Source organism: Aquila chrysaetos, chromosome 6 (genome assembly GCF_900496995.4).
Source record: "Aquila chrysaetos chrysaetos chromosome 6, bAquChr1.4, whole genome shotgun sequence".
Taxonomy (NCBI): domain Eukaryota; kingdom Metazoa; phylum Chordata; class Aves; order Accipitriformes; family Accipitridae; genus Aquila; species Aquila chrysaetos.
Genome location: NC_044009.1, coordinates 17255236 through 17280726, shown reverse-complemented (window position 1 = coordinate 17280726; position 25491 = coordinate 17255236). Strand labels below are relative to the sequence as shown.

General features: G+C 38.0%; 2 protein-coding genes across 2 annotated transcripts in view; both read right to left on the bottom strand.

Annotated features, from left to right (window-relative positions):
- Nucleotides 1-12088, bottom strand: part of ITGAV (integrin subunit alpha V) — a 65899-nt gene extending 53811 nt beyond the window's left edge. The window contains exon 1 of the mRNA XM_041124529.1: nucleotides 11389-12088. Within this exon, the coding sequence (XP_040980463.1) occupies nucleotides 11389-11390 (2 nt within the window). The 5' untranslated portion in view covers nucleotides 11391-12088. The remainder of the gene's footprint in view (nucleotides 1-11388) is intronic.
- Nucleotides 12089-12370: 282 nt separating this feature from the next.
- ZC3H15 (zinc finger CCCH-type containing 15) lies at nucleotides 12371-25137 on the bottom strand. Its single transcript, XM_030018603.2, has 10 exons — nucleotides 24932-25137; nucleotides 22347-22448; nucleotides 19755-19866; nucleotides 17841-17993; nucleotides 16639-16730; nucleotides 15392-15574; nucleotides 14554-14700; nucleotides 14259-14363; nucleotides 13897-14023; nucleotides 12371-13170 (listed from the first exon to the last, which is right to left on the bottom strand). Exons 1-10 carry the CDS (start codon nucleotides 25007-25009, stop codon nucleotides 12977-12979), a joined length of 1293 nt encoding a protein of 430 aa, XP_029874463.1. The 5' UTR covers nucleotides 25010-25137; the 3' UTR covers nucleotides 12371-12976.
- Between the last annotated feature and the right edge of the window lie 354 nt (nucleotides 25138-25491).

Below are 25491 nucleotides of genomic sequence, written 5' to 3'. Positions count from 1 at the left end.
ATTAAAACTTTGAACTAGGTGTATTAAACACTGTGTCTCCCTTCTAATGAATTATTCCTTCAGATAACCCAAGGGCCTTTCACAAAAACAACAAAAAAAAAAGTGCTTTCTTCATCACCAACTAATGAATCACATCTCAGTATCAGTTTCCTGTTTTCCCTTGGAGTGCAAATTTACAGTCACTGTTGGTTTTTGGTTTTGTTTTGTTTTTTTTAAGCAGTGTCCAATCAGCCTACGTTCACTGATACCATGGTATTTAGGTTTACAAGAAAAAAAAGTGTAATGTAGAAAGGATTCCAAGGGGAAGAACCGAACTTTGATATTGGGTGATCATTTCAATTTCTCACTAAATGAATAAAGAAAGTTGCTTTAAATTAAAAACTTCAATGTTGTTCTATCTTAATCCAGTCAGATTTTATGTTAACATGCAAGCTAAATTAAGTAGTCTTGAAACCAACAGAAAATACAATAGACTAAGAGAAAGAGGCTGAGCAATGGCAACCTTTTAAAAGCTGGATGTAAAATATGTAAGCTGTATCGTACACCATGGATTCTGGACAAGCCTACTGCTACTTAGCTACTGTTAAAATTTTTTTGCAAGTTCATTTGGAAAAATTACCAATATGAGGGGAAAAAAAAGAAATGAAGGCTAGAAAGCGAGAGAGGATTTTGCAATAAATTATTTTCATTGAAAAGGCATTGTAAGTTAAGAGTTTGGGATTTTAAAAATGCTTTATGACTGACCTGTTTCCTCCCACCTAGAAATACTTGCCTTAATACTTGCGCAACCCTGCAGCACTGTTGCTCCACTGTAAGCAGTAAATAATACATATTTTTCATACTTACACTTTTAAAAACGTATATTTTAAACATAGTTTTTTCAGCAGTCTCATGGTCTACAAAGGAAGAACCCCGCCAAACATTTCCATTGAGTCATTATGCCAACTTCTGTCTGCAGTAAAGCATATCACAGCTTGACAAACAGCAGCACGTAGAAGATAAGTGGTTTGTTCAAGTAAATCCATGGCAGAGCCAGAAAAGAGAACAAGGTAATCCTGTGTTCCAGTCACTTGTTCTTGTTACCAAGTGATAATAATAATTCCTGAAGGAAGCCAACTCAAAAATTCTTATTCTGTCAAGAAAAGGAGGAGAGTTCCTATACCTAGACTTGATCCTTGTTGCTAATTTTCCTAACTTCGCTGCCTCTTTATAGGTTAAAAAAACAAAACAAAAAAAAATTAATAAAGATTAACTGATATTGTTATTTACTGACTTCTCTCACAGCTATTGTACTACAGACCTGATCAAAGCAAAACTGCAGATAAGTTAATAAGTTCCCGAATTCTAGCAAATAGGGCAATAAACTAAAAGAAAACAGTGGTTTATGTGTACTTTGATCAGTAACTCAGTAGCTTAGGGAAAAGGAGGATTTATTTTCTCTACTTGATTGTGTAACTTTACAACATTAGACAAACAGTGAAGGATAAGGTATTAGAATTCTTTTACCAAATGATACATTTTGGCTTCCTAAGGATTGGTTGTGCAGCACTACTCCTTGTTGTCAGCAAATCGCTGAAGGACAGGCCAAAGGAATAAGCCAGAGTTCACATAGAGTCAGAGGTTACTCATCCCTAAGGAAATCTTTTTTTCCAACCGTTTCCTTCCTTCAAGAAGGTAATTGCTTTTTCAACAGCTGTTTTGTGCATATCTGCTTTCTCCCATCATTTGGGCTGAGAAAGGTGAAGCCGCCTGTTATTTTCCTGACTCAGCACCGAGCACCCTGCTCCGCTCCCACCGAGTTGAGTCACCAGTTGCGAGCGGAAGCAGTGGCGTCACTGCTGTCTGGCCTTAATTCAGAGCACAATCACAGTCAATCGGTCTAGACAGCCTGAGAGCAGAGCCACATCTCCCTATATGGTATTATACCCCCCCAGCCTCAACATGGGAAAAAACTGAAACGTACAGCTTGGGATTCTACTTCTAATCGAAGCCAAGCTTACTGTAAATGAAGGAAAGGATTTTCAGTTGCAGAAGAGGCCGAGTGACTGATTCCATTGCTTGCATTGAGCTACTACGACCGAATCATGGTCAGAGGAATGAAAGCCTAAACCAGACTTTGCTCTTAATGTAAAACAGGATAATACCCTTCCAGTGGAGATGTGATTTTTCTTTATGAGCTTGTTTAGTTCTCAGCATGACTAACAAATAGATAAACAACAGCTACTGAGATCATATTACAGAATGTAAACAAATGAATTACATGTTTCTGTATTGACTCTGCTGTTATCTCTAGTTTTCAATGTACAGGCTACTGACAGACTGAGATACTCAATGGTGAAAATTTACCACTAAGAAGTGGGCAGTAGGACTGGGATTCCTTTTAACAAGATACTGAAATTTCTGTCTGTCTGTATAATTGAATAAAACTATTTTTAATTTCTTCAGAGACTAAAGAACCACTTTCTATTATTCAATAGATAAAAGTAAATTTCATCTTACAAGTTGTTAGTCTTGTTAGTTTTTACTCACACAACTAGTTATTAACACAGCTAAATAAAACTTTGCAAGATGCAAAGCACTTTTGATAGACAGGTACTCACTCTTTTTTTGCTATTCCTGAGTCTCCAGCCTATAACATGGATGGAGTATTCCAGAATATTTTTCCTTTGCAATTACATCTCGTCCCATGACATGACATTCATCAACAAGAAATGGACAAAGTCCTGTAATCTGGTAGAAATTGCGAATGTGCAAGCCACCATGGTCCTACTTCAAAGGCTCAGCGAGGTGTCCTGCGTATAAGCGATAAGCTTCAGCCTCTTAGCAGATACAGTGCTTTACAGTAGCAGTAGTATTAATATCTGGAGCAAAAAAAAGGATTAGCACCAATTTGTTCATCGGTACTACTATTAGTCTCCCAGAAAAGCCTTTCTCAACATGAGAGTTTTAGTACATATTGTGCTCTTGTGCCATCCAGACGTTTCGACTTGTAAAGAGGCTTGGCTGCCCTGGACAGATCTTTTATGAAATAACTCCATTTCTAACAAAGTAGGAAGCAAGCCTAACTCGACCAAAAAGATGGACTGTACATATTATTTTGGTTTGGTCAGTTGATGCCTTTTATTTCTATTTTGTTTAATATTAATGTTTAATGTTCATTTTCCTGAAAGAAACATTAAATCTGAAAACTATGGAAGCATTACCGGGTGAGAAATACCACGAAACCACTACAGCGATGTTGAAAGCTTGATTTGCCTTATTGCTCCTACGAGCAATTCACCACATTAGCAAAAATCTCATTCAGTTGTTACGCAAAAGCTGTCCTTCGCCCAAGGCTATAGGGCAATGTTTTCTTTAGGACAATGAGGGTATGACCATGTTTTTAAAATAAGCTTCTAGCTGATGAACAACTCTCAGCCTAGAGTTTGAATTCTTCCACTTCAAAAGGAAGTGAGTCGTACCAGGATTTTTTTCTGATTTGTTCAGTACTGATAGCTGTATTACTTCAGCATTAGTCGGTGTCTTTCCGCCATCCCCTTTTTGTGTTTTATAGAATGCTCGTTACTCACCAGGCCTTTTTTTTACATTAGGATATTACAGCATCAAATTCAGGGACAGCTATGCTTGATTTACAAAAACATTCACGTTTCTTCAGTCTGACAAAATTCATCATTATAAAATCATGTGTGTGTCTCAGATTTTGCTTCACAGAGCACTTCACTTCTGCAGATCTAACAAACATATCCTCATGTTGCTCAGTAACGCCCCCCAAAACTTAAATATTTTTAAAAGATATTTTTAAACAGTATTTTTACTCTAGAGAAAAGGATGGACTGGAAGTAACATAATAAAGGAGAAATGGATCGGGAAAAAACCCAACCTCTCTAACATGGTCTACACAATCTCAATAAAAATGTTCTCACAGTATCTGGGCATACGTAAGACACAGTGAAATTAAATACCACCGTACCCCATTAAGGGACAGGGTGTGGGAACACACCAGCCCGGGGAAGAAAGCCTGAGAAGTCACCGCACCTACCTCTCGAATTGGCACGGTGCCCTCAGCTAACCATGGCGAAGGAGCTTTCAGGAGACAGGCAGGGAGAGACAGAACTCTCCCATCTTCTGGTGGGAAAGGTCTCAGCAGAGCTTTCTCGAAGGGGATGGGGAGACTTTACTAATCTAGAGTGTGTAATGGAGCTGGCTTTCTGCTTTGAGAGTAGGAAAAGAAAACAAGTGAGAGGAAACATCGAAACCGCAGGCTTTCTTTGCTCTTTCATCTCGTGTGGAATATGCGTATTGTGTACAGGAGGTGTTTCTGCTTCTCTGACCCTACAGAAATGGCTGACCTTGCATAGCATCTGTGTAGCCCGCTAGATGAAAAAGCTCCAGCTTCCTATGCTAGTTACTACTGCCGTCACAGCTCCTTCACAGGCCGTCACAGCTCCTTCACAGGCCGATTCAGTCAGACAGAACTGTGCTTCAACCTGTGCTTCTCCCTAATCCACCCTTCTGTTTTTATCCTGCAGAGCTAGTAAATACACAGCAGGCACAATTAATACAAGAGTAGTAATATTATTCTTGAATAAAGAAAGAATCATCCCTACTATCTCTTCACCACTCTCTTCTCCACCTTTTTTCCTTCCTCTCCAGCAAAAGTAAATTGCTCACTGTATGTCATGAATTTAACTCTGCCTTTTTACAGTCACAAAGGATGCTCTAGAACACACTGCTTTTATGCAGTTCCCCGGAGGTGAGGAAGAAGTCATTATTTGTCCATCATCTTATTTTCTTAGTTGCATCTAAATTTCTTTCCTAAAAACCTTTCCTTTCTTTTGCCTGTCACTGTTTTCATACAATTTTAAGTACTGTCCTTTCTGATGAGTCCATCAGCCATAGCAAGCACATACAGCAGACATTACTAGAACGCACACACAGTTTTTATTCAGAAAGTGGAAGTGGCAATGCCTGGCAGAAGTACTTGTGAAACACTGTTCTGCCAGGAGCAAAGAGAAACAGAACACTTCCCTGCAGTCAGGATCTCTAGGCACAGAAGACAGGGGTCACTTCGTAGTCAGTTTCATTTATGGAGAATTTCCAGAAGACAAGACGCATTTTCTAGTTTTCGTACATTCTTGCCTGCTTCTGGTTATACAGAAATACCAGAGGTCACTGCTTCCTGTTATAGAGATATTGCCATTCTTGTCTTTAGTGCAAATAATCTTCTATGTAGTAAGAGTGTGATAGTTTATGTACAACTTCCTTTCTATTTCCTAGTTCTTGAGAACTTTTCACTGATTTTTTCATCATGGATTTTCAAAGTAGTCTAATAAAGCTCAGTCTCAAAGAGCAGTCATCTTTGCTTTTTCATTTACTACTCCAGAAACATAATGCCTCGTCTTGCCTTGAAGCATCTGTCCTCTAGTGCTCCTGTACTACAGTAACACTTGCATGTTCCTGCTAAAGGATTTGGAACAAAACCAAGTTTAAAACCTACAAAGAATTCCCTGGTTAGCAATAGGGAAAAAATTTCTTCAGACTGCTCCATGCTTGGTAATGAGTTCAGACTCTAAATGCGTTGAAGAATTATAGGGCAAAATAACAACAGGATGCAGAGCAAGTAGAATTGAAAGCCAGTGGAATAGAGCCAAGCTCCTTTCTATCTGATACTCTGAATATTCTTTTACACTCAAATACAAAAGCACTAAAAGATTGCAGCAAGACAAACTGACATGGAAAAATATTATGTCCCTCCACCTCTCAAAAAGCATTTCAAGTGTTTGAGCCCAGGCATCCCAGGCCTTGATAAACCAGCTTAGCCATCAGCTCCAGCCTCTTGACTTCAGAGAACGTGATACTATCTTACAGAATGCCCCAGAATTCAAACTTCCTCCTTCTTCCCCAGGCAAAAAAAATCCCCTTTCTCCCAAAGCAAACGAAGAGCCCCAACTCACCCTCACTTTGAAAACCATTATGTTTTGAGCCTCGGGATCGAAGGAATACTGTCCTGTCTGGCATGAATATTAAACCAAAGCATGTTGTTATCTACAAAACATTATACCGGTGACGTATGTCTTCGCTAGGTTGAAGAATAAGTGTTTATGTCAAGGAATAAAGCTAAAGAAAATGGATCAATACAGAATCAGATCCTGAACCATTCTAACAGAGGGTTTGGCCAGGGGGGTGGCATTTGGTGGGGGTTTGTTTTGTTTTAAAAGTTTTTATTGTTTGCTTGTAAGACATTAGCATGCAATTGCCAGGTTGTTCCAATAGACTCCTAGTTGGGTGCTGCTGGTGAAAAAACTTTTTTTAGATCTATCAAAAAGAAGTCTGACAGTTAATGCTAACAACAGTTATCAGTGATAGAAATTGCAGACACTTCTGTGCTTTGAACAAAGAGCACATTTAAAAGCTTTTTCCTTTTTGCTATCTTGGGGGAAGATTCCTCATTCCACTTCTCCCTGCCTCCCCATACATACAAAGAATGGGCAATTATTTATGTATAGCAAGTATTATGTAGAACTGTAACTTGATATTTCTGTGGAAGACACTGTGTGGGACAAAAACTAGAATCACTATTTAAAGAATACAAGCTTTTTGTATTGACAAGACTGAAGAGCTTGTGGTGCCAGGCTGATACTACTGACACCAAGTGTAGTTCTGACACCTACTAGGTTCTTAGTCAAGGAAACAGTTCACAAAGGTGAGACGACAGCAGTTGAACAAACTCCTTTTGATCCCTTATAGTTTATCGCCTCTTATTTTGACTCTAGTCTGACAGACATTTGGAGAGATAAGATCTCTGCTACATCCTCTCTGACCAACTTGACTAATCCTTCTTCTCTCCATCTTATGAGCAAAACCCTCGAGTGTTTAGAGCCACCTTAGCAGAGGACACTGCTGGGCAATACTGTGCTCCATGGAGGGAGCCCAAAGGGAGAAGGCAGCCAGCGGGCTTACACGACAGTTAAACTTGTTGATACGGATTAGAGGGGTCAGTCAGAAGAGCCTCCCTTATGTAGTATTTATACTCAGAAGAGAGAGAAGACAACAAAAAGAAAGTGATGAAGAGTGAAAATTAAAGGTTTCTTGACTTGAAACTTCACCGTTATCTATTTTAAGAAGGCATTAAGCTGCAGCTATAGAATTTTTCAAGTGGAGGTCAATTCATCTTTTTCTTAAGTAGTCTACTGTTCCCAAACCACGACAACTAAACTACTTGACACGTCAAACATGACTAAGATTGGGAGAAAACATTGACTGAGAGCTTATAATGGATTCATATTATTGCATAGAGACCAAGCTACCAAGTGGTGCCTTCAATCCAGTCTTCACATGCAGTGTTCAGAGCACAAAACGGACAGCCTCAATGTCAGAAGGTAAACCAAGGAATAAAACAGGAATGGAGATGAAACATGAACAGGACAATAGGTCTCCTAGAACAGCAAGCCTGTTCAAATTTATTAGAGACCTGAAAAATATAAGGTTTTAGCTGATTTTCTACAGCTACAAAAGATGCACTACACCCGTCTTATATGCTGACAAGACAGTTTCATTGCAACACAAGTCCAAGGACACAACATCCGTAGAACGCATTTCCTTAATGGCTGACTGCACAAAGAATATTGTTTTGCTTTGTGAACCTATAATAATTTGCTCCTCTTCCCTTCAGGAATGCTTCTGCTTCTTCCCATGCTGCTGCGCTTTTTTTTTTTTTAAAAAAAAAAAAAAAAAAAAAGAAAGCTATGATGCTTTCTTTTGCATTGCATCTTGCTTTAACTTAGGAGTCCATCCCATTTTTGAAGTCTGGTTTGGTATACTTTGGGAACACCTTTTCAGTTTTACGCCAGAGTTGCTCAAATTTATGTCCAAATTTATTACAACACTCTGCAAACACTTTCAGTCAAAAACATAAAATAAAGAGATTACCTCTGAAGTCTCTTTCACTAAACACAAATGAAACGCTGTTATTCTATGATTGAAAGAACTGATTATTTTTGCCATTCATTTTAATAGTGTGCTATGAAGGAGCATACTGTGGTCACATATTAGGGCTATAACATCATAAATGAATAAAACATCTTGGCCTTATTGCTGATACCAGCAACAGCCACTCTCCATAAAAAGACAGAGCATCTATTGAAATGGAAGAACTAAAAGTAACAGCCTAAGCCAAGGTCACTTCTAAGCCCCTAATACTAGTGTGAGGGGAAAAAGAGAAGGGTGATTTGCAGATACCACTATAAAAGCACTTAAGGTGATCATAGCTACATAAAATACATCTGGTACATAACTGGAAACAAAGACTATTTGCTTCATTAAAGATTTTGCTGATTAAGGCCCATTCGTAGCAAAGAATCAAGCACCTTAAGAGAAATAAAAGTTTCTAATTTTGTAAAAAAAAAAAATGTTTCTAGCACTGAAATATGTCAAGAGATTGTGTTCTTCACAACTGAAATACATCAACTCCTTTTTTTATATCCACTTTCTCTACTTGGCATCAATTCAAAGCAAAGGCAGGCATAGGATATCACTTCCTCTATTTTTCCCTAGAGATGTAATAACACAAGCTAGGAGGAGTCATGTTCAAAACAAGATGTGGCAGAGCTGTGGAACTGCTGGGTTTCCAAAACAGGCTAAAAATGTATAGGGATTCAAGGGAGAAACAGGGAATGTACTTGGAAGACAAAGCCATCATGGGCTACATCTAGTAGAGGAAATCGCCTAGATTAAGAATTGTTGGAAGCTACATATGATGAGCGCTCCCGAGAAGTACACGGGATTGTCCTTTTCTTACCTCTCTCTTCTCCACGTGTCTGGTTTTCAGAGTGTGATAAACAGTCTCTTGGTCTGATGCAGCGTGGCTACTGTTACAGGGTTTTTTTGTGGTTCCTCTGGCCTTCCCAGACCTCAGTTTTCCAATTCTCTTCCTATTCTTACTGATGTTACTCAGGGGATATTTCTCCTGAAATACTTCAGGTGAATATATATGAGAGATATTTGCATATGAAAGCAATCTCATTCTCTCACCTTCAGGCTGTAATAATTTCACTGTGAGGGAAACAAAGATCTAACCTTGTCAGATTTTTAGTTTAGTCACTTAATCACTCTATGGTTTCAGTAAGTTATTAAAAAGCAGCACATGGAACAACAACAAATACTGTTTATGAAACTTCCAAGTACATTATTTGCAAGATATATAAGCTTACAAAATATTTAAGCCTGCATTGCTTATTTTATTCAGGTAATTTTTAAAAAGGGGCATAAACATTGCAAAATAAGTAGAAATCAGCATTCAGAAAGTCTGAGACATACTTTTTTGACACTTGTTATTCTACACATCTGACTAAAGATCTGTGAAAGAAAATATTCATGAAAATATACTAATTTGTATGTGTAACTTCTTTCTGTACAAACAATTTGCTAAATGAACACAATCTATTATGACAATACTGAATTGCCAAAAGTACCACTGCTTCGTCCAAAGTTTATCCACAGTAAAACCTCCCCTTGCTAAAAAGCAGTTGGGGAACGCTGTCCATTTAGAAATGGCAACATTTCTGTTACAAACAACTAATAGATAATGTAATACTTAAGGTCAGTCTTAATATTTAATTTTTCTCCAGATTTTTTCCAAGCCTTTATCAACAGTGGTCATTACAAAACAAGTACGGAGCTCTGAGTAACAAAGCAGTGGCAAGCATAAAATTCAGTCACACAGCTCAAAAAAAAAAAATCCTATGAGAATTTAAAGGCAGTTGAAGCAGTTCAAGCAGTTTTTGTGTGATGGAAACAGGACTTCAACATACAACAAAACTTAAAGCCAAGCATATACTCTAGTCCCACAACAGCAAACACGAGGAAGGAAAGGCATGGGTTTTCCGCAGCATTTTTTAAATTGGTTTTGTCCACGCAGGTGTCCAGTAACAAAGGTGCTGCGAAGGCAGAGTGCTACACTAGTGTATTTCCTCAAGAAATGTTAAAGCCACAGCTACATTACACTTCTCACACAGAACTCATTTAAGTTATGAGAAAAACAAGATGACACAGAGTGGGGCAGGCTGCAAGGAACAGGAAAGAAGTTTATTGCAGAGATGTTTCTTCCGTGGCTTATGATCCTTTAGACCCTGACCTCAACCCAGTAAGTGTCTCAGACCAAGCCTTCCTGCTCCTGTAACAGTGAAATCCTGTATTTTTGACCCACACAAACTGGATGGTCACTGAAGTGAAAATACTGCTATTTTAGGATGCAGATTGTATCTCATTTTTCCATAAGTGACTCATTCACTTAACATCAAATTAATTTGGGGAAATGTGCATCAATAGGAACAACTCAGTGGTAAAGTCACATTCAGGTGGACTCCATGCTATCACAGTGCTCATTTCCAAAATATTAATAATTCATCTACCCTAAGTAAGGCCTTTGCATTCTTTTTTAATTGAGCATTTATTGACTGAAAGTCCCCATCACCTGCAAATTTAGGCTTCTTTAACTCACAAGATGAAGAACTTTTAACAGGTTATATTCAAGCCTATCTTCAGACAGAAGGAACAAATAGCAGCATATTGCTACTAATCCTCAAAAGTATGCCTGAATGCCACACTAACAAAGACTTCTTTAAAAGCAGTCACCCTGCTTTCATGCTTAGAAATCTAGACAGACCAACTGAGCCAAGAAACTAGAACAAGTCCAGTCAGAAGGAGTGCCAGCATAAGTTGAAAGGAAAGGGTGAAAACCAAAAAAGGATAGCAACTACTGTTTCCTGACCACGTGAAGTAATCTGTCAATAACTACTGCCTATGAAAAAAGTTGTTCAACTAACTTACAGAGATTCAACATATTTAAGTACTATGCAAGACAACTGTCCTAATGTTTTAATGATGCAAGCACACCAGTTACGCACCACAGCTGAGCCCTTTAGACCCAAAAGGGCACACACGCACTCTCTGCCCATCTATCTCGGTGTTTTATTAGCTGAAATTAATGTTACCCTGTCATTCCTCCACTGTAAAATGCAAATAATTAACATAAATACAATTGTGACAAAGATGGGACCTATTTAGATCAGTGAAACAGATCAGTATCATATAAATCAGTATTATATACAATATACCGGCCGCTAAGAGACAACATATAGAAAGCCATTGTCATCCTTGATAATGATTAAATTACTTTTATTCCCATTTAAAATATACAACTTTGAAAAATTATGCATCATACATTCAAATATGAATTGCATTCTTAAGTGTCCTGATATCCAGGTATCCTATTGCGCTGGCCAGTATAATACAATAATCTGTCAATACTGTTTATTTATGGCCATAGGAGAAAAATCTCCATAAATAAATATTTATATCTGATATTGCAGCTTTTCCTTAAACACTTACATTTAGAAGTCAATTTCAGTAGGCCTCTTTCTCTTAAACACTGCTTCTTGTTCCTATAGGAGAAAAATTCCACAAAGATCCAAAAAAAGGCAAAAAATGTCTAAGTCAGCTATTTTAGAAATAGCATTCAAGATACAAGAGTCAATTTAGCAGTGTCAGAAATAACCATTAAAGCTACTATTACCACCCAAAAGCAGTTCAAGTAAAGCTCACTAACAATGCCATGAATCGTAATGGTCTTCAAGTAGTTAATTTAAAAGCCTTAGAAAAATCGATACAAACAGTATCATTAGTACGGCTATACTGTTGCAGATACTATTAGTGGTACCACAAGGAGGCATAACCTACAGCCCCCTTGAAAAAGCACCATTACTGAGAAATCCTTATGGCAGAGATTCAGTAAGTTTTAAAAGGACATGTTGACTTCATTTAAGCCTAACAATAAGTGCCCCCTGCAGGGTACAAGACTGCTCTGCTTTGAGGCCACTTACTACTGCATAACTTTGTGTTATTTATAGAACACTGAAGATATGACAGGCATTTTTTAGGACCGTAACATCCCTGCTCTTCAGAGCTTGAAGTCTTCACTAACATACAAAACAGTGGGGAAAGAATGAGACTCAAATAGCAATGAGTAATTTATAGCATGTATTAAATCAGGATGGGTAGGAGATAACAACAGTGGGGGGGGGGGGGGGGGGGGGGGGGGGGGGGGGGGGGGGGGGGGGGGGGGGGGGGGGGGGGTGTTGTTTTTTGGTGGTGTTAGTGTGGTTTTTTTTTTTCTTAGTCTTCCTCTGAATTTGACACTGCATGAAGTGTATAAAAAACCTGTAATTCCAGTTAGCCCTAATTTAACTGAAGCTGACATCATCACATCTGTATCAGGACTGGAGAGAAAAATATTTATAACTGTATTAGAAAATGAAGTTATTAACAGTTTGGTATGATAGCGTAACTTAACAGAGAAAAATCAACACAGGTATTTTAAAGTTGATAGTTTTTATTTACAGTTTTGTTGGCAAAAGGCGGTGGGAGTTTAAAACATTTTAAACAGAGGGCACCGTATTGTATTGTATGATGTATCAGTTCACAATCTTCAGTATCCAGCTGATCAAATAAAGCTAATCACCACTTAAAGAAGCATAATCTGCATCAGCTCCATTAGAGTATACTGCCTAAAAACACTTCAGGCAGTTTCTAAACACAATCACTAATAAAAATGCAGTTCTGGTGAAGAATGTATACTTTCTTTGATTTATCTACTGCACCTGGTATCCAATTGCCCACTTATACTTGCATACTGGCAAAGCAGTTACACTTCCTACTTTTAGTTGAAAGTTATAATCTCATTTTCTGCAAATTCAGCTGTCAGGTAATTCTGAACTACTCTGAATATTTTACTGTGAGCATAGTCAAGATTGGAGTAGATGAGATTGAAGGAAAATATTCCTGGTATATGATGTGCCCATCAGAATCAGCTGGGTAACCATAAACATCCTGTTAAAGAATTCTATTCAAAAAGGAGAAAAAAAACATAGTCAGTTTTCACTTTGTCACATAGATTTAACTCCTCACTTGATGTTTTAATTCATTCTTCTAAATCAAGAGTGTTTAGTTCTTCTTCTAGTTCATCCAAGTCCTCTCCAGTAAAAAGATTTTCATCAACTGGAACTGCATCAATTATGCCATTTTCCAACTCCCCATCGCCATCATTATCTTCCTCTAAATCATTTTGCTCACTGCTGTTTATATCACCACCAGAAGCTTCATTTAATTTATTATCTGAAAATAAAAATAATTCTTACACATTTCAGTGTCACAAGTTTCTTAATCACTAATTCACAATCCTAGTAAACAGGCTTTAAAATTTTGAAACTATAAAGAAGTTAGTTCATTTGAAATTTATGTAGACTTAATTGGTTAAATTATATGTACCTGATTAATATGCAGGTTTGAATCATTAGTTATTAAAACAGGTTTGAAAAAAGTAACTCAAATTCCCAACTCCTCAAACTCCTATTTTCATAACTGGGTCAAACTTAATGAGCTACTCCTACTCAATGTCTGCACTTAAAAGACTCAGGGTCTTAAAGATCAGGGTATGCATTCCACAAGCGCACCAACATCAAGACTTCGCTCTAAGAAATTATAAGCTAACTTAAGTTAGCTAGAACATATGAAGAAAAGCTTGCGGTTTTGTTGATATTATTCATTCAATCATTTACTATATCTGAAGGAAAAAAAAAAGAATCTGCTAAAACATCTTAACGATTTACTTGAAGTGGCCATAAACACTATCTTTTATTTAAACTTTAAGAAAACAAGAAGTGCATAGCATTTACTACAAGCTTTTTCTTTAGTAACTACATGTATCATAGATGGTAATTTCACTCCCCCACCCTTTTTAAATACTTACTTTCAGCAGATCAATAATTCATTTCTATCTACCTTTCTGGAAGCTCTTAACAATTCAATCCCGTATTAGCGATGCCTAAATAGTGAGCTTACCATCTTTTTCTATTGAACTGTATGTGCTGAATCGCTCAGGACTAGCCACAGTAATACCAGTCTCATCTACAGCCTTTGGGACATAGAGGTTCAAATCGACATCATTTATGCACACGGGGTCTTCCATCTGAAAAATAAACCAAGATGCTCTGCATGAATTTCTTCTCTACAGAAATTCTCATTTCTGCAGGATTTCTACAAGGGTTTTTTTTGTCTTCCTTTTCATATCAAAATTTTGACAAAACACAGTCTGTAGCAGTGTTAAAGAACCAAGCTTATTAATTGCACTGTAAGAGCTCTCAAATTAAAGGTCTTCAAATTCGAATGTAACTTGAAATATTATTCGAGTTACTGTTCTTTACCTCATCATCATCTCCTGTTCCTTGAATATAATGAGTGTCATCTGCTTCTTCATCATCTGCATCAACCAACTCTGGTCGGAACTCGAATACTTCACGTCCACTAATCTAGTCACAGAAAAAGAAATCTTAATTTATCACTTCATAGTATTTATACTGCTGAAAAAAAAAAAAGAGAAAGAGAATAACAGAAAGAAAAAAAAATAAGAAAAAGCAAAGCAATTCCAGGCCAGCTACCTTATTACAAAAAGTTATTTACTCTTTCTTCTTATATCAAGAAAAAGACTGTAAAACATACCACTAATGCTTTGCCAGCTTTAAAATCTGCTTTCCTCCTCTCCATATCTTGCTCAGCCTTATCAATTTTTTCTTGTCTTTTTCTTCTCTTCCATGCAATAAAACACTCTAGAGTAATTTTGGTAACATTTGGTCCTAAGGCAGCACGCTGTCAAGTAAAGAGACCGATTAATGCTAGAAATCGTTTCCAAAGGCTATAACAAATTAGAGATTTAATTACTCTTTTCCAGAAACTAACTGAAAACATTTCTTTCCAATTTCTTCTTCACTCTTGCCACTGTCGCACATGTGCCATCAACTTAAAGCTTGACTCAACACACGGTATTCCAGTTAGTTAGGTGAATCGACATGAAAGTTAACATGAGAAGTGGAGGAGGAAAGGAACCAATGATAAAAGCTCAGGTTCTCCTTAAATTGACACCGCCAGGCAATGGTGACAGAAATAAGCACAGCAGCAACGTAATGGCTTCAGAAGGCCCCGTTCTTTTGGTGTTGCTTCCTCATTACAGAGTTCTGCAAAAACTAAGCAGGCAGTGAGCTGGGGATGAGAAAGGCCCACAGAAGCAGTTGTAATAGATAAAGCGAAAATAGCAGGAAGAAATAGAAGCCTCCTAAAAAAGGATTAGCAGCACCTGCACTAAGTATGCAGCTACAGTTTAATCTATTCACCAAGTAACAGTTTCTAAACAAAAACATGAGTCAAATACTACACATCCTTCACTCTAGCTCATACAGCTCCAAAACCATTTTATACTTTTTCATTATGAAGTTATTTACAACTGTCCCTTCAGAGTAATGAAAACAAATACCACCAAAAGGTACCTGTCTGACAACTTTACCTCTTTTTCTATTAGATCTTCTAAAGAAATTTCATCTTGCTTTTCCTCCTTCTTTTTGTCTTTTTTTAATACAAAACCTGGAGGGAGAGCATGGCGATACATGCAGTTGTCTCCTCCGCCTGGACAGACCCAAAACCATCCATATTTGTTGTTTTCAATAGCATCAAGGAAGTATTTGCAGACCTGTATAAAAAAAAAAAAATGGTTGTTAGCACTACATTCTCTTTTCATCCCCAGCAATTTACACTACATGTGTATCTACTACGTCAGAAGTACAGTAATTCAAAGCCAGTTGTAGTCAAAACTGAAGAAACATGTGAAATGCATTGCCACTAAAAATGTAGACAAAAGAAAGTGCAACTAATTATCTAAAACTTATGTAGTCAACAGCATTTTCCCGTTAACATAATCCTAATTTAAAAAAGACAGGATGACTCAGAAGACTGGCAACTGTGTACAACTGTAAAGCCAGCAGCACATGTAAAAGCATGCTGACAGTCTTTCTCTTCCTGCTCACCACCATCAGTGTAGTTTTAATCAAAATAAATTGAAACTGCCTCAGATGTTAAAGCTTCCAGCTCATGATCCTTAGGTAAAGATGCCATTCTGGAACTTGTTCACACTTAGCCATATCAAAGTTGAACTTTTGCAAATTTAGGCAGTATCGATAGAATATTTAATTATTTGGTAATGAAGACAAGGTGAAATAGTTCTGAAGAACGAAAAAGGGATTAAGATATTATACCATTTAATGCACAAACTAAAGAATACTCTTGAAGTCAGAGATCAGGAACTACTACTGACACTCAATTAGTAAATTTCAGCTTACAGGAGAAAATTTAAACTGATATGCTTATATGTCACCCAGTACATAAATAAGCCAAGATATACAGCAATCACTAGAATGAGATGATAGACCTAACTAATCACAATACCTGAATCTCCTAAGCAAGTAGGATGCATTAGATATATTACTGATTCCTTCAGCATTTCTATTCTGAAAGCACTTAATCTACTATCCATTTGTATTTCACATGAGAAAATACCTTATGATGACTGAAAGAGCTTCAGGGTGGGATTTTTTTGGTTTTTTAAATACATTATTAGAAATACTATCAGCCCAACTGTATACTCAGAACGTTGTTATAATATTCCATTAAAATCTTTAGATAACAATAAACATATCTAATACCAGTCCCCAGTTAATTCTCTCTACTACAGCTCAATAAAAGAAAAAAAAAACATACTATTTGAGTTTTGGGTTTTTTCTTTTCCGCCTCACCATGCTTCTTGTTCACCACTTCTTCCAGCTTCTTCTCATCCCAGTTATCCATTGTATCTAGAAAAAGACAACAGATGGTTTCACAAAAATTCCAAATACTCAACAACGCTGTCAAGTTGCTTTTCTCCCTAGTAACAGTTTTCATACGCGATTCTTACATTTTAGTTAGTTTATAGAATGGAAAATAAATTCAGGCTTTTATAATGAAGTTTTCAAACTCTCCTATGCTGCTCACAAGACAATTTCCTCAAAAGCCTTAGAAATTTGTATTTTGACATGCATAAAGTGTGTTTCAGTTAAAGACTAAAAAATGTGTCATTCCATCTGTACACTACTGAGCACAGACAAGGGAAAAGAAGAAAAGGAAGACGGCTGAGTAAAAGAGAAGGTTGGAGGCTAATGTCCAGAAATACAGATAATGTAACTGGAGGATTGAAAGAGAGAATACCAAATTTTCGGTGTTAAAGTTAAAAGAAGGTTCCATCAAAAGAAGCAAGATCACCAATGGTAACAGTAGTAGTGAATCTATGGGATCCTATCATATTCATTTAGGAAGACGGAGGCTAAAATTCCAATAAAGACTGAGATGTGACGAATTGCGGAAAAACAAAAGAAATTATTTTGACTATAAAAACTCTAACCCCTGCTAAGTAAAAGTGAAATCCAGAGTACTCAGCCAACAAATGATTTGGGGAAAGGAGATTAAGTCACAGAAGAAATTCCAAAGTATCATGAATTCTAGAACTGTGCACATTTGGGTAAACACTAGTAATAATTCTGGAAAGCAAGTATGGTTGCTCATTACACCTCCTCCTTTTGCACTTCCATTTTGTAGAACTTGGAAGAAACTAACAACTCTAAGACAGACAAAATACTGTACAACTTGCTACTTGTATGACATAATACATTACACAGCAGAATTAAAAAAAACACCATCCAAGATCACTATGTCATACTTCTTTTTCTAAACAAGGTCTAAAGAATACTTGTGAGCATGCATTTTAAAGTGAGTTGCACTGTTGTTCATAATTTTGAATGGTGGTATGTGTTGCCTTGGTCATTGACCAGTCTTTTCAAGATCTTAACCACAACACAAGAAGACTCAATCTTAAAAATCCTGTTTCAGAATCAGAATAGTTTAGCAGTCATTTTCTACAAGTATTATACCTTTTTCAAGGTCTTCATCTCTTGCATCAATGTAGACACTTCGTTTTTCACACTTCCTTTCCAAAGACAAATCATGAGAAAACTTGCACTTGTCTCCTTTAGTGCATTGTCCTTGCTTGAAGAAAGCACAAACTACAGATTTGGGGTCAGCACCTGAGTGAAAAAAGTTTTTATATTTTTATACTATTTTTAAGCTAAAGCTGTATATTAAAAGCTCTGAAAACAATGTCTAGGATCACACAATGTTTAGGACCTGTACAGAATGAAAACACATTTTTAAAAATTAAAGTTATTTGATGTGAAGTTCATCACAAGTAAATGCTCCACGTCCTGAACGTGTCATATTCACTTTGTATAGCATGGTATTTGCATTAAGTATCAAAGCTGGCACTTGACTATTTAAAGAAATATGGATAGAAGTGTGCCTGAGTGAATTATTCATTCGTATAATAATACATACAAGATATCTCTCTGTGCAAGTTCTTCCCTATACAATAAGCTATTTTTGCCTCTAATACACAGCAAAGCATCTTCTAGATGTCAGCCTTTCCTTAACAGATGAATAACACACTAGAATAAATTATAATAATCTAAGCTGCACTCATTCAGACCACTTTCTTGAATAATAGAAATAAGATGGCTGCTGGTAGCCCTCAAAATAAGCAACTATTGTTATAGTATGAACTACTCAACCTAACTACAGTTTAAGTAAGTATCATCCCACTAAAGGAATTATTTGACCATTAGGAAGTGAGAAAAGAAATGAAAGCAGATAGAAACGTATTTATGAGACACAACTAAATCAGAAATACTTTACTTGTAATATTCATTAAGTGCTTATATAAGATTAAGCTCAAGTTTTAGCCTTGTGATTTTATGCTTGGTGCAAGTCACCAGTGACTAAGAGTATGTACAGAAACACCTGTTTAAAATCTTAACTAAAAATCTAGTTTTTAAACAGTGAGTGGATCCCTAAAAGAACTTCAGGTAATATAGCTCTCCTTGTTGGCAATCTCAATAGAAAGCAAAAGCTTTAATTAGGACACTATTAGTCTTCCGAAATACCTTTAAGTCAAGAGCTACTTTATTTGGAGAAAGCTGACCACTGCAGATCATAAACAGAAAACCAGCTTTTGCTGCTGCTAAGTGCCACAAGGAGCAAACATCAGGTTTGCTTTAAAGACATGCACAGAAACCACACTTGTTTAGTCAAAAATTATTGCAATCTCAGTAGTTCCAGAAGATTAATAAGGCAGACAGTTGATAACATTTAGTTCATTCCAAAAAGTATGATGATTTTTTTTCTCTCCCACATGGCAGCCAATTCCTAGAAGTATCAAACACTCTCAAACTTACACTTCATCACAAAACTAGTTTGTTGAATAACTTGAGTTCAAGTAAGACCACACTTCCAAAACCAAGTCCTACTGTTAATAGTGAGGTAGGACAGAAGTAATTCAAAAATTTTTAGTGTTCTAATTTGAATACAGGTTTTTTGTGAAAACAATAGTTGTCACATTATGTTCCTTGTAATACCTGGATGTTCACATTTCCCTGGGGAGGCAGGCTGCTTTAAACAAATACCATCTCACACACACACACACACACACACACACAAAATCAAGCCACTCACCCAGAAGCATCTAATTAATGAACCTGGATATAGCAAAGTATCTACAGCTGCCCCATCAGTATCAAAGCAGCTTTTGATATTCTAATGATCTAGTAACCCCAGATGACTTCCTAAAAAAATGTCAAATCATTACTGACAAACTACTTGGTACACTAGATACAGAAGGAAACAGACGTATCTGCTTTATTAAAAAAATGAATTGGTGTTTTTAAAGTGTTATTTTACCTGAAGTAGATATATGAATAAGAGAACATAAATGAAGAGAATTCAGTTACTCATACCTTTGCTAATTTTCTGTGCAGCAACCACAGGCTTGAAGAGTTCATTTAGTTCTTGTAATTCTTTTTTCTTATCTTCTTTTTTTAATTTCTTCTCACTTTCTGTTTGAGCAGCCTATAATGACCCCAAATTTGAAGTCATTAATATAAAATTATAACGACATTACTCACTTCACATCAACTGTACACTGAAATAGCAAATCATTCTAAATTAGTTTATAAGGGGAGGAGGGAAATAACCAGTAATAATTTCTGAATATCTCAGAATTCCTGCCCATGAGTGCATAGCCAGTGCCATCTAGTGGTACTGACTGACCTTTCAAACAGAAGGAATTTCAAATGCAATTTGTCAGCAATGCAAGATGCTGGTAGGTACCATTAGATGACAGTTTCCTCTAATTCCACCTTTACAGGCTAGGAAATCAAATGAAGGATATTGAGACTAGGAGAAGAAAAGTTAGTTGCTCTTTTGTCTTACATTAGCAGTGCAACTATTCAATGCAGTTACTCCAAGATCTGCACAAAAGCCTCTCTGACTCTAGTTCCCTACATGCTACGCTGCGTTACTCCTCCTCTTCACACATGCTGGTAGCAATTCAGGAAAATCTGTCTGTAGAAGTTGGGAACTGCTTTTAGAACACTATTTGTCTGAATTTATAACAATTCAATATATCAATGTTTCATCGATAACCAGTGGTTTGTAAGACAAGAACATTAATTTTATAGGTACTAGGGGCCAAGGACTGAAAACCAAGCTCACCTAAGAAACAAAAAGTTTGTGTGTAAAAAAAAAAAAAAAAAAGCCACACCCGACTCTGGCTTATCCTTTTTGGATAAGCCAGAGAAGACCTGTATCTATACCAGAGTAGCAGAGAGGGATGAAGACAGATGAAAGAGGACGTGGGAGAAACTATTAGATTATTTGACTCTTATCCTTAAAGCAACCTAATGAGACTAACACCACTATACAAATAGGTGGGGTACTTCACTGGTAAAATGCAGTGCAATATTGAAAAAGGAGCTTTGATCTTATGGTGAATTTGGCAAAAATACACCAAATTGTTTTAAAAGGGAATTGATTAGTTCGGTCAGTTTTCATACTGAAAGTTCACAAATCCTATTTTATATAACATGCAGACCCATGTGTCAACTACAAAAAGTAGTACTAGGGTTCTAAAAGCATGAAGATGAAGCATGCATTTCAAAAAAAAACAAAAACAAAAAAACCCACACCAAACCTCAAGAACTACCCCCCTAACCCCCACCCCAAAACCAACAACAAAACCAAAACAAACAACAAAACCTTGATAGCATTTCCTTTTGTATCTCAGGACACAAGAAAAATTGCTTTTAAGTGTTCTTTCTTCCTCAGGGACAACCCTAACTGAAAACTATTTTACACGGTAAGGAAGGTATAATCAGGTCTGAAAATTAGCTTCTGACATCCAACAGTCAATAGCTACAAGCATTTCAGAAAAATTATTTTAGGTGGGCTAATTAGCATACTGGTATTCCTATACATGGTACAGATTCAGGGATTTCATATAGAAATTTCAGAAGGACTGTAACACCAATGTTTTTGAAGTGACATCAAGGAGCCCTTTCCACTACAAGAAATCATTAGATTAGATCTAATAAGGCAAATAGCAACTTGAAAAGTAAAGTTGTACTTCACTATTGTTAGTTCATCCTTACGTTATGTAAAGAATTTAACATAAATTATGACATGATGAATTTAGCTAACACAAATGTCATTATTTTACAGGCTTATTCACAGAACAGGAAGCTGTATAAATACTTAACTAGCTTCCCTAGCACTGTAGGAATAAGAACCCTGGCTCACTTCATGAAAATATTATTATAATGGCAATCAGTGCTTTCTGATTAAGTATAATCTAAACATTGTATCTCAGCCACATCACATTTTACTTCATCATGCAAAAGAAGAGCATAGTAGACAACACTAGTTCAAAATTTCAGTTTCTTTGACCAGTTCAACAAATAGCTGCAGACTTGTCAGACTTTTTTCAACTTTAAATTATAATAAGTACTACCATACGTAGAACAACAAGCACTTATGGGCTTAAACTTTTTTAATCTTCCCCCAAGTTCAGTTTTTAGATTAGTAACAACTATTCTTATTTTTAACTGTTCACTATTTCTTAGATTAGGTGGGAATTAAAGAGAAAAAAGGAGAAGGAATGTACAACTATACTTTGCTGATAGCCAGTTTCTACAATTTAATTTCTACTATTAGAATACTATGTAAACAAAAAAACCACCCTTATTAGTTGAGTTTGATTTGGGTGGGGGTAAGGGGGTGGGGTTGTTGGGGGTTTGGGGTTTTTTTTGTTTGCTTGTTTTTAAAAAAAGACAACCAAACAACAAAACCCCATACTCTGTACTACCTTTACATAATTCTCAGCTAGACAAGCTTTGCAAGAAGACTGTTAGTTAAATCTGTGCTGGTCACAATACATTAGGCAAATAACACCTCAACTTTTTTTTTACTTCAGTATCGTGTGACACATCTATACATATGGTGAAGGATGATTTGACTATACAGTGGAGAAACATTACAGAATAAATGCTTACCTGACGTGGATTTTGCTGACCAAATTTTACCTGGTGAGTCACAGCCTTGATAAATTTCTGTTGTTTCGCACCTTTTTTATTCTTCAGGCCAAATGTTTTGTCCTGAATCAAGAGATAAATACAGCCACATTAATTGAAAAAAGTTTAAGTTGTTACCAAAAAAAACCCTGAAAAGCAAACCACCTGCCACTCCTCTCAGGTTTTCAGTTAAACACAGACTATTTCCTCTAGCAACACAAACAATCCAAGAAACAGTTATCAATAATATTTAGACCCCTCACACGGTCTTTAAAACTTGGGTTTCAAAAGAACCTACTCAATGCTGCTTTTATCACCAGACCTATTTGTGTCCAAGTATTAGTGTGAGCATATACACAAAGCGTTTTGAGGCCTCCCACGGCAAAAGGACAAGATATTTTTGGTGACTATCCAAGTAACATCTGAAGAAAATATGCAGCATGAATAGCCATAAATATTGCTTTTTTTTTTTTCCTATCTACCTGAAATCACTTATTACTTTTATCTTCAAGCACTCATATATGTGTTATATATTTGTTATGCAGATGAATACTGCCATATGTAACATATTACTTTTTATTTTCAAATATTTTAAGCTTTTCATTTTCTAACCGTATTACTTTGAAGAGAACTCTTTCCCTGTCAAGTCCAGAGAGATGTTGGTACTTCAACTCCACTGCAAGAAGTTTCTGTTTACTGCCCGAACCAATTCTTCCTCTACATCTCCAATTTTATTGTTAGAGACAGGTTTCTATACCACACCTATTAAAAATTTCATTTTAAAAAAGCTTACTTTCACACAAGTATCTGAAGCAGAAATTATTTTTTTAACTGAAATAGCTACATTAAAAACCTATCCATGCCTTGTATTTGATACCAACATTTTTTTCCTTCCAGGAACAAGTACCAGATGTTCACCCAGTGATAATACCTCAGTTCAAACATACTTTTAGAAACCCTAACAATACAAAAATATATTACAGAAGAATTATAAAATAAAAGAGTTCCAAATTTCCTGAGTCACCCTATTTTCATTTACAATGTATCCCATACCAACAGCAACTTGTCCTCTGTTACATCTATAATTTCTCAAAATAACTAGTTGGGAAAGAAAATATATCATTCACACACTTGATTTTTGTGGCAAATGCCACAGGAACACATAACCTCTGTGTATTTGAATTATGTATTAAATTATTGTTAATAATCAATGCAAGTTTTTCCCCTTTCAGCTACATTTTTTTTGTAATGAAAAGGAGAATTTTCCTATATAGCTGGATTCAGCAAGAACATCAGAAATACTGAGGCCAACCGAGAGTGAGAACAACCAGTCTCACCTAATGTTTCCAAAGAACACAGAAACAATATTCTGGAGTCCTAGATTTAAAAGAACACCTGCATTACACAGATACTCTGCCTAAACAGCTGAGCAGCTATTATCTTTCATGCCGAACAGATGCAGGCAAACACTTAATTTTGTATAACTGCTCTCTCCTTGTACTCCTAACATAGCTTTTTTTCTGTTTTATATAGCAGAAGAGTTGTATGACTATCCTAATAACTAAAACACACATTAGTAACAACTATTCTTATTTTTAACTGTTCACTATTTCTTAGATTAGGTGGGAATTAAAGAGAAAAAAGGAGAAGGAATGTACAACTATACTTTGCTGATAGCCAGTTTCTACAATTTAATTTCAGGTATAATTTCAGGTATACCTTAAACTTAGTTGTGTTACTATTAGAACACTAGCAGTGTTTTTAAGTCTGGTTTTATCATGGAATTGAGCCTCAGAAGTTTAAATAGAATATGAGATACAACTGATTAATCTTCAAATTATTTCGCATTCAGCTTCAACGAAAGATTTACTAAGGTGTTATTCCAGGAAATGCCTCGTCGGCCACACAGATCAATTTGTATCAAAAAAAAAACCCCACCCCCAAACAAACCACGCACGTGTTTTAAACAGAGTGAGAAACGCAAACCTACACCCCAAAGAGCTGGACTCAGAAAATACAGGTACACGTAGAACACAGAAATGGAGAAAGGAAAGGGTGAGAAAGAAAAAAACGAAGAGCACTCTTGACACATCACCTCCAGTTCAAAGACAGCTCCGGCCTGAAAACGTCCAGGCTGAAGCCCCAAATCCCGGCCCAAAAAGCGCAGCGGCCACCAGCACAACGTAAAGGGCGACGGTCAGTGATTTGACAGATCTGGGCAGCGCCGGGGCCGCCAGGGGAACGAACCAACGTCCCCCGGAACGGCGCTCCGGGCTGGGCCGCCGCACCCACCAGGCGTGCGTGCTCACACCCCTCGGCGCACACAAAAGTTTTCGGCTTTATGACCGCTTCGGCGGCCGCTTCAGCCGAAGAGGCGGCCCGCCGGCCGTGACGGCGGGCCTTCCGTGCCCCCGCGGCCGTGGGAGGCGGCAAAGGGAGCTGCCCGCCTGCGAAGGGAAACGGCAGGCCCCAGCAGGGGCAGGGACAAGGCCGCGGCGGGAGAGCGGCCCGCCCGGCGTGGGCCGCGGCCCCCTGGGCCCGGCGCGGCCCCGCTCGGCTCGCCTCACCTCGATGATCTTCTCCTTCTTCTTCTGGTCCGCCTTCTTGCTGCCCCCCGCCGGCTGCTGCTGCTTCTTGGGGGGCATGGCGGGGAGGGCGGAGCGGCCTCGGCTCTCGCTCGGGGGCTCTCAGGGCCGCGGGGAGGGCGGGGCGGGGCGGAGCGGAGCGGGACGGGACAGCGCCGCCGCCGCCGGGGAGGCGCAACGGATCCCGGCCGCGGGGCACGCTGGGAACGCAACGCGGGGCGCGCCGCGCGTTCGAAGCGGGACAGCGCGCGACGGCCCAATTGCCTCCCGGCAGGCAGCGCGCGGCGGAGCGACGTCCGGGCGCTCCGCCTGACGTCACGGGGGCGGGGCCTACGCTCACCGGGCTTGCCCCCCCCCCGCCCCGCGGCGGGCGGCCCCTCCCCGCGGCGGGCGGGGCCGGCGGTGGGCGGGGCTGCGTGGAGTCCGCGTCCCTGCGGAGCCCGGCGGGGCTGGGGAGGCGGCTGTCGGCAGTAACGGGGGCGCGGACGTGCCCCCCGCCCCGTCCCCGCCCTCTGCGGGGGTCGTGCCTCGCCGGCCGGGGA

Excerpts from the sequence above, each read along its gene's own strand:
- ZC3H15 (XM_030018603.2), bottom strand. The coding sequence starts at position 25,009 with ATGCCCCCCAAGAAGCAGCAGCAGCCGGCGGGGGGCAGCAAGAAGGCG. Across the intron at positions 19,867-22,346 it reads GTCAGCAAAATCCACGTCAG|GCTGCTCAAACAGAAAGTGA; the intron begins GTAAGCATTTAT and ends GGGTCATTATAG. Across the intron at positions 16,731-17,840 it reads AGATGAAGACCTTGAAAAAG|ATACAATGGATAACTGGGAT; the intron begins GTATAATACTTG and ends GTCTTTTTCTAG.